General features: G+C 38.6%; 1 protein-coding gene across 1 annotated transcript in view; it reads right to left on the bottom strand.

Annotated features, from left to right (window-relative positions):
* The window catches only part of LOC138371721 (spindle assembly abnormal protein 6 homolog), a 69,359-nt gene extending 57,494 nt beyond the window's left edge, over positions 1-11,865 (bottom strand). Inside the window, exons 1-2 of the mRNA XM_069336744.1 lie at positions 11,515-11,865; positions 10,584-10,878 (exon numbers count right to left, since the gene is read on the bottom strand). Of these exons, the coding sequence (XP_069192845.1) occupies positions 10,584-10,878; positions 11,515-11,865 (646 nt within the window). The remainder of the gene's footprint in view (positions 1-10,583; positions 10,879-11,514) is intronic.
* Positions 11,866-13,720: the final 1,855 nt, after the last annotated feature.

Genomic DNA, 13,720 nt, shown 5'->3' with positions numbered 1-13,720 from the left:
CCATATCCTCGTAAAAACTATCAACGCAGAGCGGCGTGTATTGTTGATACCAATCTCCCATATTCTGAATAGAATAATTTTTCATATCTCTATTAATATTTAGCCTTTTCCTTTGAAAGTGGACTTGTTTTTTTTCCCCAGTGGTAATTCAGCGTTCCAGGCAAAGTGGTCACTAAGTAGTTCCCGAACAACCCAACCTCCCCCCCTAAACCCCTGAGAGTTTACAATAAAGGCATAGTCAAGCCGTCCTCCCCTGATGTGAGTTGGTTCATTGTTTCCCAAGAGACAGGTATCTGGATGATCTTGTAGAAACTGTAACCACTTGACCCCATTAGCATTAATACTACCCACTGTCCCAAGGCTTGTGTGCCGAGCATTAAGGTCCCAATGACCAGTGAAGGATTAGTATAAATGCAGTCAGGTAGATAGTGAGGGTCGAAGTAGTTCAAATTCCCCAAATTAGAAATCTTTCATATGAAGAAAGATTAACAAAGCTTAAGTTGCATTCACTGGAAAGGCGAAGAGTTAGGGGCGACATGATAGAGGTTTACAAGTGGGTGAATGGACATAACAAGGGGGATATTAATAAGAACATAAGAACATAAGAACAAAGGTAACTGCAGAAGGCCTATTGGCCCATACGAGGCAGCTCCTATTCTATAACCACCCAATCCCACTCATATACTTGTCCAACCCGTGCTTGAAACAATCGAGGGACCCCACCTCCACAATGTTACGCGGCAATTGGTTCCACAAATCAACAACCCTGTTACTGAACCAGTATTTACCCAAGTCTTTCCTAAATCTAAACTTATCCAATTTATATCCATTGTTTCGTGTTCTGTCCTGTGTTGATACTTTTAATACCCTATTAATATCCCCCCGGTTATGTCCATTCATCCACTTGTAAACCTCTATCATGTCACCCCTAACTCTTCGCCTTTCCAGTGAATGCAACTTAAGCTTTGTTAATCTTTCTTCATATGAAAGATTTCTAATTTGGGGAATTAACTTAGTCATCCTACGCTGGACACGTTCAAGTGAATTTATATCCATTCTATAATATGGCGACCAAAACTGAACTGCATAATCTAAATGGGGCCTAACTAGAGCAAGATATAGCTTGAGAACCACACCAGGTGTCTTGTTACTAACGCTGCGATTAATAAATCCAAGTGTCCGATTTGCCTTATTACGAACATTTATGCATTGATCCTTTTGTTTTAAATTCTTACTAATCATAACTCCCAGATCCCTTTCGCAATCCGACTTCGCAATCACAACACCATCTAGCTCGTATCTTGTAACTCTATCATCATTACCTAACCTCAGAACTTTACATTTATCAGCATTAAACTGCATCTGCCAATCCTTTGACCATTTCAAAACCCTATCTAGATCAACTTGAAGTGATAGTGAGTCCTCCTCCGAATTAATTTCCCTACCGATTTTCGTATCATCGGCAAATTTGCAAATGTTGCTACTCAAACCTGAATCTAAATCATTTATATATATTATAAACAACAGAGGTCCCAGGACAGAGCCTTGAGGCACTCCACTTACAACATTTTCCCACTCTGACTTGATTCCATTTATACTAACTCTCTGTTTCCTTTGGTATAGCCATGCCCTAATCCAGCTTAATATAGCACCCCCAATACCATGAGACTCTATTTTTTTAATCAGTCTTTCATGTGGCACTGTATCAAAAGCTTTGCTAAAGTCAAGGTATACAACATCGCAATCCTTACCACTATCAACTGCCTCAACAATGCTAGAATAAAAAGATAACAAATTTGTTAAACATGAACGGCCATTTATAAAACCATGTTGCGACTCAATTATTAATTTATGTTTTTCAAGATGAAGACGAATTTTATTTGCTATTATAGATTCGAGTAACTTTCCCACAATAGACGTTAGGCTAATTGGTCGATAGTTAGACGCAAGTGATCTATCTCCTTTCTTAAAAACTGGTATCACATTAGCAACTTTCCAAAACTCTGGCACTCTGCCTGACTCTATTGATTTATTAAATATGGTTGACAGTGGGTCACAAAGCTCCTCTTTGCATTCTTTAAGCACCCTAGCAAACACTTCATCCGGCCCTGGGGATTTGTTTGGTTTGAGTTTTATTATTTGTTTAAGAACATCCTCCCTGGTAACTGCTAAACTCGTCAACCTGTCCTCGTCCCCACCCACATAGACTTGTTCGGCTGAAGGCATATTGTTAAGTTCCTCTTTAGTAAATACAGATACAAAATATTTATTAAAAATACTACTCATCTCTTCATCACTATCTGTTATTTGACCTGTCTCAGTTTTTAATGGACCTATCCTTTCCCTAGTCTTAGTACGATATAACTGAAAAAACCCTTTAGGATTTGTCTTTGCTTGCCCTGCTATGCGAACTTCATAGTTTCTTTTTGCTTTCCTTATCTCTTTTTTAACATTTCTAACCAGTTGTACGAATTCCTGTTCTAAAGTGACCTCCCCATTTTTAATCCTTTTGTACCAAGCTCTCTTTTTACCTATAAGGTTCTTCAAATTCTTTGTTATCCACTTTGGGTCATTAGTATTCGATCTATTCAATTTGTATGGTATACTACGTTCCTGTGCTTTGTTTAGAATATTCTTAAATAAGTTATATATTGAATCCACATCGAAATCCCCATTTAAGTCACCTATCGCTGGGTTCATGTCTCGCTCCAAGACCGGCCCACACCCCATACCCAAGACTTTCCAATCAATTTGACCCAAAAAATTTCTTAGGCTATTAAAATCAGCTTTTCGAAAATCTGGCACTTTAACAGAATTTTCTCCTACTGGTCTATTCCATTCTATGCTAAATCTGATTTCTTTGTGATCACTGCTCCCTAGCTCACTCCCTATTTCGATGTCATTAATTTGCGTTTCCCTGTTAGTTAACACTAAATCTAAAATATTATTTTCCCGTGTTGGTTCCTTAATGTGTTGCGTAAGAAAGCAATCGTCAATTAATTCTAGAAAATCTTCTGCTTCACTATTCCCTGTTTTGTTCAACCAGTTTATTCCGCTAAAATTAAAGTCACCCATGACATAAATACTGTTAGATCTAGATGCTCTAGATATTTCATCCCATAGATGCTTTGCTTCCATTCTGTCTAAATTTGGTGGCCTATATATTACTCCTATTATAATATTATTAGCTTTTTCGTTTAATTCAATCCAAATAGTTTCTGTGTGTGGCTCTGTTTTGATTCCCTCTTTGAGACTACATTTCAAATTGTCCCTAACATATATGGCTACTCCACCTCCTCGTCTAATATATCTATCTGTGTGAAATAGTTTAAATCCATATATTTGATATTCAGCTAATAGTTCTCTATTTTCTACATTCATCCACGTTTCGGTAAGTGCAATAATATCTATTTTTTCTGTGCAGACAAGAGCATTTAATTCGTTAATTTTATTTCTTAGACTTCTACTGTTAGTGTAATATACCCTAAGTGAATTGTTATTTTGCGGACCTTCTCTTTCCCTGATCGTTTTGCCAATTCCTTTCTCCCACAAACACATACTTTTATTACCTCCTTCCTCCAAATCAATTCCCATACCTCTATCTACTAACAGTTTAAACCCAAACAAACACCTCTAACCACTTCTTCTAGCGAGTTCGCAACAGCAACAACCCCAGCTCTCGATAGATGCACCCCATCACGAGCATACATTTCATTTCTTCCATAGAAGTGTTCCCAGTTGTCTATGAAAGATATTGCATTTGATTTGCAATATCTTTCCAGCCGGCAATTGACACCAAGTGCCCTCGATATCCATTCATTTCCCACTCCCTTTCTTGGAAGAATGCCACATATGATCGGGATTCCTCCCTTGCTCCTAACTAAGTCTATGGCTGTTTTATACCTCTGAATCAGTTCCTCACTCCTGACTCGACCAACATCATTTCCTCCCACGCTAATGCAAATAATGGGATTGTTCCCATTACCAGCCATAATATCATTCATGTTGTTTATAATATCACCAATGCCAGCTCCGGGATAGCAAACCCTTAACCTGTTCCCCCTATCTCTAGCACAAAACGTTCTATCCAAATACCTTATCTGGGAATCTCCCACAACTAATGTTTGCTTAGGTACTTCCTTTACTTTCTGAGGGGCCTGCGCTTCCTTTCTCTTCGTTGCTTTCCCTTTTGCGCGATCCACAGTCTCTCCACAGCACTCGTCCTCCAAAACGTCAAATGAATTTGAAGTTGCTATGGCGTTTGAAGGCGGCTTTATCAAAGTCTTCTTAAGGCCCCTGTCTTTCGCAACTCTCCAAGACGAGGTCCCTTTACTGCTGGTCTCCTCCTTCGTTACTTCTCGTTGTTTTTTAAGCTGACGCACCTCCTCCCGCAGAGAGTCCAACTCTGTCCTCAGGGCTCCCACTAGAGTCACCAGGTCCTTTTAATAGGGTATTAAAAGTATCAACACAGGACAGAACACGAAACAATGGGTATAAATTGGATAAGTTTAGATTTAGGAAAGACTTGGGTAAATACTGGTTCAGTAACAGGGTTGTAGATTTGTGGAACCAATTGCCGCGTAACGTGGTGGAGGTGGGGTCCCTCGATTGTTTCAAGCGCGGGTTGGACAAGTATATGAGTGGGATTGGGTGGTTATAGAATAGGAGCTGCCTCGTATGGGCCAATAGGCCTTCTGCAGTTACCTTTGTTCTTATGTTCTTATGTTCTTATGTAGTTCCTGGATACATACAAATTAACTTCAACAAATTCCCCTTCCCTTAATGATAATTAAACACGACACTCTCTATACCTTGCGTTTTTGACGGCGGTTCTACTAACTCTGCTGGTATGGAGTTCTTAACATAAGAACATAAGAACATAAGATCAAAGGCAACTGCAGAAGGCCTATTGGCCCATACGAGGCAGCTCCTATCTATAACCACCCAATTCCACTCATATACATGTCCAACCCGCGCTTGAAACAATGGAGGGACCCCACCTCCACCACGTTACACGGTAATTGGTTCCACAAATCAATAACCCTGTTACCGAACCAGTATTTACCCAAGTCTTTCCTAAATCTCAATTTATCCAATTTATTCCCATTGTTTCGTGTTCTGTCTTGTGTTGATACTTTTAATACCCTATTAATATCCCCTTTGTTGTGTCCATTAAGAACATAAGAACAAAGGTAACTGCAGAAGGCCTATTGGCCCATACGAGGCAGCTCCTATTCTATAACCACCCAATCCCACTCATATACTTGTCCAACCCGTGCTTGAAACAATCGAGGGACCCCACCTCCACAATGTTACGCGGCAATTGGTTCCACAAATCAACAACCCTGTTACTGAACCAGTATTTACCCAAGTCTTTCCTAAATCTAAACTTATCCAATTTATACCCATTGTTTCGTGTTCTGTCCTGTGTTGATACTTTTAATACCCTACCAATATCCCCCCGGTTATGTCCATTCATCCACTTGTAAACCTCTATCATGTCACCCCTAACTCTTCGCCTTTCCAGTGAATGCAACTTAAGCTTTGTTAATCTTTCTTCATATGAAAGATTTCTAATTTGGGGAATTAACTTAGTCATCCTACGCTGGACACGTTCAAGTGAATTTATATCCATTCTATAATATGGCGACCAAAACTGAACTGCATAATCTAAATGGGGCCTAACTAGAGCAAGATATAGCTTGAGAACCACACCAGGTGTCTTGTTACTAACGCTGCGATTAATAAATCCAAGTGTCCGATTTGCCTTATTACGAACATTTATGCATTGATCCTTTTGTTTTAAATTCTTACTAATCATAACTCCCAGATCCCTTTCGCAATCCGACTTCGCAATCACAACACCATCTAGCTCGTATCTTGTAACTCTATCATCATTACCTAACCTCAGAACTTTACATTTATCAGCATTAAACTGCATCTGCCAATCCTTTGACCATTTCAAAACCCTATCTAGATCAACTTGAAGTGATAGTGAGTCCTCCTCCGAATTAATTTCCCTACCGATTTTCGTATCATCGGCAAATTTGCAAATGTTGCTACTCAAACCTGAATCTAAATCATTTATATATATTATAAATAACAGAGGTCCCAGGACAGAGCCTTGAGGCACTCCACTTACAACATTTTCCCACTCTGACTTGATTCCATTTATACTAACTCTCTGTTTCCTTTGGTATAGCCATGCCCTAATCCAGCTTAATATAGCACCCCCAATACCATGAGACTCTATCTTTTTAATCAGTCTTTCATGTGGCACTGTATCAAAAGCTTTGCTAAAGTCAAGGTATACAACATCGCAATCCTTACCACTATCAACTGCCTCAACAATGCTAGAATAAAATACATTCATCCATTGTAAACCTCTATCACGGTAATAAATAACTCTTCGCCTTTCCAGTGAATGCTATTTAAGCTTTGTTAATCTTTCTTCATATGAAAGATTTCTAATTTGGGGAATTAACTTAGTCATCCTAAGCTGGACACGTTCAAGTGAATTTATATTCATTCTATAGAAAGAAAGATATCCATTCATTTCCCACTCCCTTTCCAAGAAAGGGAGTGGGAAATGAATGGATATCGAGGGCACTTGGTGTCTATTACCGGCTGGAAAGATATTGCAAATCAAATGCAATATCTTTCATAGACAACTGGGAACACTTCTATGGAAGAAATGAAATGTATGCTCGTGATGGGGTGCATCTATCGAGAGCTGGGGTTGTTGCTGTTGCGAACTCGCTAGAAGAAGTGGTTAGAGGTGTTTGTTTGGGTTTAAACTGTTAGTAGATAGAGGTATGGGAATTGATTTGGAGGAAGGAGGTAATAAAAGTATGTGTTTGTGGGAGAAAGGAATTGGCAAAACGATCAGGGAAAGAGAAGGTCCGCAAAATAACAATTCACTTAGGGTATATTACACTAACAGTAGAAGTCTAAGAAATAAAATTAACGAATTAAATGCTCTTGTCTGCACAGAAAAAATAGATATTATTGCACTTACCGAAACGTGGATGAATGTAGAAAATAGAGAACTATTAGCTGAATATCAAATATATGGATTTAAACTATTTCACACAGATAGATATATTAGACGAGGAGGTGGAGTAGCCATATATGTTAGGGACAATTTGAAATGTAGTCTCAAAGAGGGAATCAAAACAGAGCCACACACAGAAACTATTTGGATTGAATTAAACGAAAAAGCTAATAATATTATAATAGGAGTAATATATAGGCCACCAAATTTAGACAGAATGGAAGCAAAGCATCTATGGGATGAAATATCTAGAGCATCTAGATCTAACAGTATTTATGTCATGGGTGACTTTAATTTTAGCGGAATAAACTGGTTGAACAAAACAGGGAATAGTGAAGCAGAAGATTTTCTAGAATTAATTGACGATTGCTTTCTTACGCAACACATTAAGGAACCAACACGGGAAAATAATATTTTAGATTTAGTGTTAACTAACAGGGAAACGCAAATTAATGACATCGAAATAGGGAGTGAGCTAGGGAGCAGTGATCACAAAGAAATCAGATTTAGCATAGAATGGAATAGACCAGTAGGAGAAAATTCTGTTAAAGTGCCAGATTTTCGAAAAGCTGATTTTAATAGCCTAAGAAATTTTTTGGGTCAAATTGATTGGAAAGGCTTGGGTATGGGGTGTGGGCCGGTCTTGGAGCGAGACATGAACCCAGCGATAGGTGACTTAAATGGGGATTTCGATGTGGATTCAATATATAACTTATTTAAGAATATTCTAAACAAAGCACAGGAACGTAGTATACCATACAAATTGAATAGATCGTATACTAATGACCCAAAGTGGATAACAAAGAATTTGAAGAACCTTATAGGTAAAAAGAGAGCTTGGTACAAAAGGATTAAAAATGGGGAGGTCACTTTAGAACAGGAATTCGTACAACTGGTTAGAAATGTTAAAAAAGAGATAAGGAAAGCAAAAAGAAACTATGAAGTTCGCATAGCAGGGCAAGCAAAGACAAATCCTAAAGGGTTTTTTCAGTTATATCGTACTAAGACTAGGGAAAGGATAGGTCCATTAAAAACTGAGACAGGTCAAATAACAGATAGTGATGAAGAGATGAGTAGTATTTTTAATAAATATTTTGTATCTGTATTTACTAAAGAGGAACTTAACAATATGCCTTCAGCCGAACAAGTCTATGTGGGTGGGGACGAGGACAGGTTGACGAGTTTAGCAGTTACCAGGGAGGATGTTCTTAAACAAATAGTAAAACTCAAACCAAACAAATCCCCAGGGCCGGATGAAGTGTTTGCTAGGGTGCTTAAAGAATGCAAAGAGGAGCTTTGTGACCCACTGTCAACCATATTTAATAAATCAATAGAGTCAGGCAGAGTGCCAGAGTTTTGGAAAGTTGCTAATGTGATACCAGTTTTTAAGAAAGGAGATAGATCACTTGCGTCTAACTATCGACCAATTAGCCTAACGTCTATTGTGGGAAAGTTACTCGAATCTATAATAGCAAATAAAATTCGTCTTCATCTTGAAAAACATAAATTAATAATTGAGTCGCAACATGGTTTTATAAATGGCCGTTCATGTTTAACAAATTTGTTATCTTTTTATTCTAGCATTGTTGAGGCAGTTGATAGTGGTAAGGATTGCGATGTTGTATACCTTGACTTTAGCAAAGCTTTTGATACAGTGCCACATGAAAGACTGATTAAAAAAATAGAGTCTCATGGTATTGGGGGTGCTATATTAAGCTGGATTAGGGCATGGCTATACCAAAGGAAACAGAGAGTTAGTATAAATGGAATCAAGTCAGAGTGGGAAAATGTTGTAAGTGGAGTGCCTCAAGGCTCTGTCCTGGGACCTCTGTTGTTTATAATATATATAAATGATTTAGATTCAGGTTTGAGTAGCAACATTTGCAAATTTGCCGATGATACGAAAATCGGTAGGGAAATTAATTCGGAGGAGGACTCACTATCACTTCAAGTTGATCTAGATAGGGTTTTGAAATGGTCAAAGGATTGGCAGATGCAGTTTAATGCTGATAAATGTAAAGTTCTGAGGTTAGGTAATGATGATAGAGTTACAAGATACGAGCTAGATGGTGTTGTGATTGCGAAGTCGGATTGCGAAAGGGATCTGGGAGTTATGATTAGTAAGAATTTAAAACAAAAGGATCAATGCATAAATGTTCGTAATAAGGCAAATCGGACACTTGGATTTATTAATCGCAGCGTTAGTAACAAGACACCTGGTGTGGTTCTCAAGCTATATCTTGCTCTAGTTAGGCCCCATTTAGATTATGCAGTTCAGTTTTGGTCGCCATATTATAGAATGGATATAAATTCTCTTGAACGTGTCCAGCGTAGGATGACTAAGTTAATTCCCCAAATTAGAAATCTTTCATATGAAGAAAGATTAACAAAGCTTAAGTTGCATTCACTGGAAAGGCGAAGAGTTAGGGGTGACATGATAGAGGTTTACAAGTGGATGAATGGTCATAACCGGGGGGATATTAATAGGGTATTAAAAGTATCAACACAGGACAGAACACTAAACAATGGATATAAATTGGATAAGTTTAGATTTAGGAAAGACTTGGGTAAATACTGGTTCAGTAACAGGGTTGTTGATTTGTGGAACCAATTGCCGCGTAACATTGTGGAGGTGGGGTCCCTCGATTGTTTCAAGCACGGGTTGGACAAGTATATGAGTGGGATTGGGTGGTTATAGAATAGGAGCTGCCTCGTATGGGCCAATAGGCCTTCTGCAGTTACCTTTGTTCTTATGTTCTTATGTTCTTATGTATAGTACGGCGACTAGAACTGAACTGCATTATCTAAATGGGGTCTAACCAGAGCATGATATAGCTGAAGAACCACACCAGGTGTCTTGTTACTTATGCTTCGGTTAATAAATCCCAGTGTCCTATTTGCCTTATTATGAACATTCATGCATTGATCCTTTTGTTTTAAATTCTTACTAATCATAACTCCCAGATCCCTTTCGCAATCCGACTTCTCAATCTCAACACCATCTAGTTCGTATCTTGTAAGTCTATCATCATTAACTATCCTCAGAACTTTACATTTATCAGCATTAAACTGCATCTGCCAATTTATAAATCGACGTGCCTCTGATGTTATTTGCGGCGAAGAGGTGAAACCCTTTATAGCCATTTAATTTCAATAAGGCTTCATTCCTATCCCCTGTCTCCTGGAGAGCTACAACATCAATATCATTTCCCATCACATAACAATGAACATCTGTAACCCTGTTTCTTAAACCATTAACATTCCATGACAAAACTTTCAGTCTAGGGTAATCCATTATTAAACAATTCACTTGCTAAGTCATCCCCAATAAGTTCACTAAATGATAGCCATACCTCGTATAACATCTCCCACCTCCTCCCAAGTTCACCAGTAAAAGCAACATTGCGTTTCTCAAGAGATTTTTTCAGTCCTGTGACGTCCATTATTGGCCCAAATGATTCCTTCATTTTATGTGTAATTATAGGATTCTTCCTTTCACTACGACTATCATCATTCACACACACTTCACTTTCCTTCATTTCATCACTCAATATTTCATTATTGTCCTCAAACAATATATCCTGACTTTCCTTCACTGTTTTGTGACTTTCCTTGACCTTCACCTGAACGTTTAATTTCGCCTCGATGGATTCGATTCTTTGCCCAAGATTTCGGAGGAACTCGCCAACTTTTCTTAGTTCAGCCCACACCTCCTTGACCATATCATTATGGCCCTCTTTCTGAGCCACAGTAGCCACTTCACTCACCGTTACACTGTCACTGCCGGAGTCCTGAGTGTTGGCGTGGCTGCGTGTTGCTTGAGCCTGACGAAGTAAAGGTGACTCCCTTACCCACGCATTCGTCCGGTTCACTGGCGCTGTTTAGGGCAGACTGTTTTGCTGTGCTCCCGGTGTCTGGGTAAGAGCTCTTCCTTGCTCTGTAACATTCACCGGTCGGGGAACATCCATACTCGGCCTCTTGCTACACACAGCCGAGCTAGCATTGTGAACACCTACACAGATGCAGCATCTGGGAACTATTTTCTCACCCAGATTAAGTCTGTTTCTACACACATTAGAGAGGTGAGACTTTCCGCAGAAACGACATCGTGGATCATGTTGACAGCTCCAGGATTTATGCCACCATCTGCAGCATTTCAAGCATATTATGGGCTCTTCCACATACTTTGCTACATGCCTGTAGCCAGCCCCGGTGATGAACAATCTCTCGGGAACTTCACCTCTCACTAGAGCCACCACCTGATTCCTAGCTTCACCTTTAATAAGGTGACGCTTGGCCCACACAAATCGTGTGTCGTCGAGGATGAATTCGGGGTCTAGAATCTGAGGGTATTTGTAGATAATTACCTTCGTCAGCTTCTCGTTCCCCTCTGGTATTTGCATAACAATTCCATCATATCCTTGCTGGGTAAGAAACACAACTGCCTCCAAAGAACTTACCGTTAAGTAACGTCTGTTTACACCTTCCTTCAGCAGGGGATCGAACTTGCGGTGTTCTCTTCCAAGTTTGACTGTCCGCATCAGCTTGTGATGACAGGCCAGTGTGAATGAGGAAGGGAAGAGAAGCCTCCACCTCCGCTGACCCTCACCTTCCTGACATCGTTCTGTCCGTTCGTCGCTACTGGTTTGATCAGTCTCGGCGTCGTTCTTCATTCTCTTGACGTTTGCGTAATGTGTACTATCACTGTCAACACTACGCCTTACATCCTGTCTTCTCTGTTTCATCTGTTGCCTGGTTAGAACTTTTTGAAACTCACCCTCCTCGACTGACTGGCTGCTTTTTGAGTCCATGTTAATATTGCCGTGGGAAGTAGCCAGTTCTACTGGAGACTGAGTCCCCCATCTCAGTACCCAGCATGAGGGGGAGATGTGTAGAAGGCGATTGATACTAGTCAGTCCCCTTATGTGTAGACTGAGCTAAACACCAACACTAAACTCACCCCTAGTCGCGGAGCAGGTACTTCTTGACCCGACCGCGTCCCAGGTAAGACTGTGAGGGTTATTGTAGTAAATTATTTTGAAAGTTAAAGTGGTGAATTATTATTAATAGTGTTAGTGGTAATTTTTTCAAAGGTTATTTCTGAAGATTATTTTGATGGGTTATTGTGGTGGATTAATTCCGAGAGTTATTGTTGTAGATTATTGAGGAGGGTTATTGTGGTTAATATAATTGAGGATTATTGCAGTGGCTTATTAGGAAGGGTTAATGTAGAGACTTATTATGGTGAGTTATTGTAAGGGATTATTGTTACTGGTATTTTGGTGAATTAATATGGAGGGTTATTGTGAAATATCATGTACGAGGTTATTGTAAGAAATTATTATTGTGAGTTATTGTAGATAATTATTATGGTGAGGTATTGTGGATGATTATTAACAGGATTATTATATTGCATAATTATGAATTTTATTGGGATGAATAATTATGAAAAAAAAATTTGATGGATTATTATAGAGGGTTATTCTTGAGGCTTATTATGAAAGGTTACAGTTGAAGATTACTATGAAGAGGTATTGTGGTGGATTCCTATGATAGGTTATTGTGATGGATTATCATGGAGGATTATTCTCTTGTAGTTTTTTTAGGCTTATTATAAAGGATTACTTTGGTAGGTTATTATTGAGGGTTATAGTGCTGGATTATTAAAAAGGGTTATTGTTGAGAATTATTATTGACGGTTATTATTGTGGCTTATATCTGGAGAGTTATTTTTGTGATTATTGTTGAGAGCTATTTTGGTTGACTTTTGCGGAGGGTTATTGTTGTGGATTATTAGGTACGTTTATTGTACTAGATAATTATTGATAGTTATTATGAATAATTATTAAGGACATTTATTGTGTAGGATTATTATTTAGCGTTATTATGCTGGATTATTATTTAAGTTATTTTATTGGATTAATATTTAGAGTTATTTTATTGGATTATTATTTAGAGTTATATTGTTGGATTATTATTTAGAGTTATTGTGTTGGATTATTACAAAACGTTATTGTGTTGGATTATTACAAAACGTTATTTTGGTGAACTAATCTGGAGTATTATTTTTGTGGATTATTGTGGAGGGCTGTTTTCGTGGATTATTATGATAAATTATTTGCGTGGATTATTTACAAATGGAATGCATTTGGAAGTTATGTTATGGAGGCTGACTCCATACAGTTACAAATGTAGATATTATGGAGCCCAATAATGTGAATCAGTTGATTGACAGTTGAGATGTGGGACTAAAGAGCAGATGCTCAACCTTCCCCCCCCCCCCCAACAATCACAACTAGGTAAGTACAATATACAAGACCGCTTGGTTGTCAGACAAGCAGCTCCACTGTATACATGTGATCACGTGGCTGTATGACAATTACTGTCCACGAGATCTCTACAACGTTTATGACTGATTTCTTAATAAAAAAGTACATCCTTCAAATGTTGTTTAATAGTAATATAAGTAAACACTCACATGGGTGACCTCTGATGACCCAGAGGTCATAACAGTCGTGTCACGAGTGATCACTTTCATTCCTACAATAACAGGAGTGTTGTATTAAGATTTCTCTGTTAATTACCATGAGGGCAGTTTTCACTCCTTTAAGATTATCACTAAATTCAGATGAATGTTCTTGGTTTCACCAGAAATTAAACCATATA

This window comes from Procambarus clarkii, chromosome 4 (assembly GCF_040958095.1).
Source record: "Procambarus clarkii isolate CNS0578487 chromosome 4, FALCON_Pclarkii_2.0, whole genome shotgun sequence".
NCBI classification, from domain to species: domain Eukaryota; kingdom Metazoa; phylum Arthropoda; class Malacostraca; order Decapoda; family Cambaridae; genus Procambarus; species Procambarus clarkii.
The sequence above is the reverse complement of the archived record's forward strand: the minus strand, read 5'-3'. Positions and strand labels throughout refer to the sequence as shown.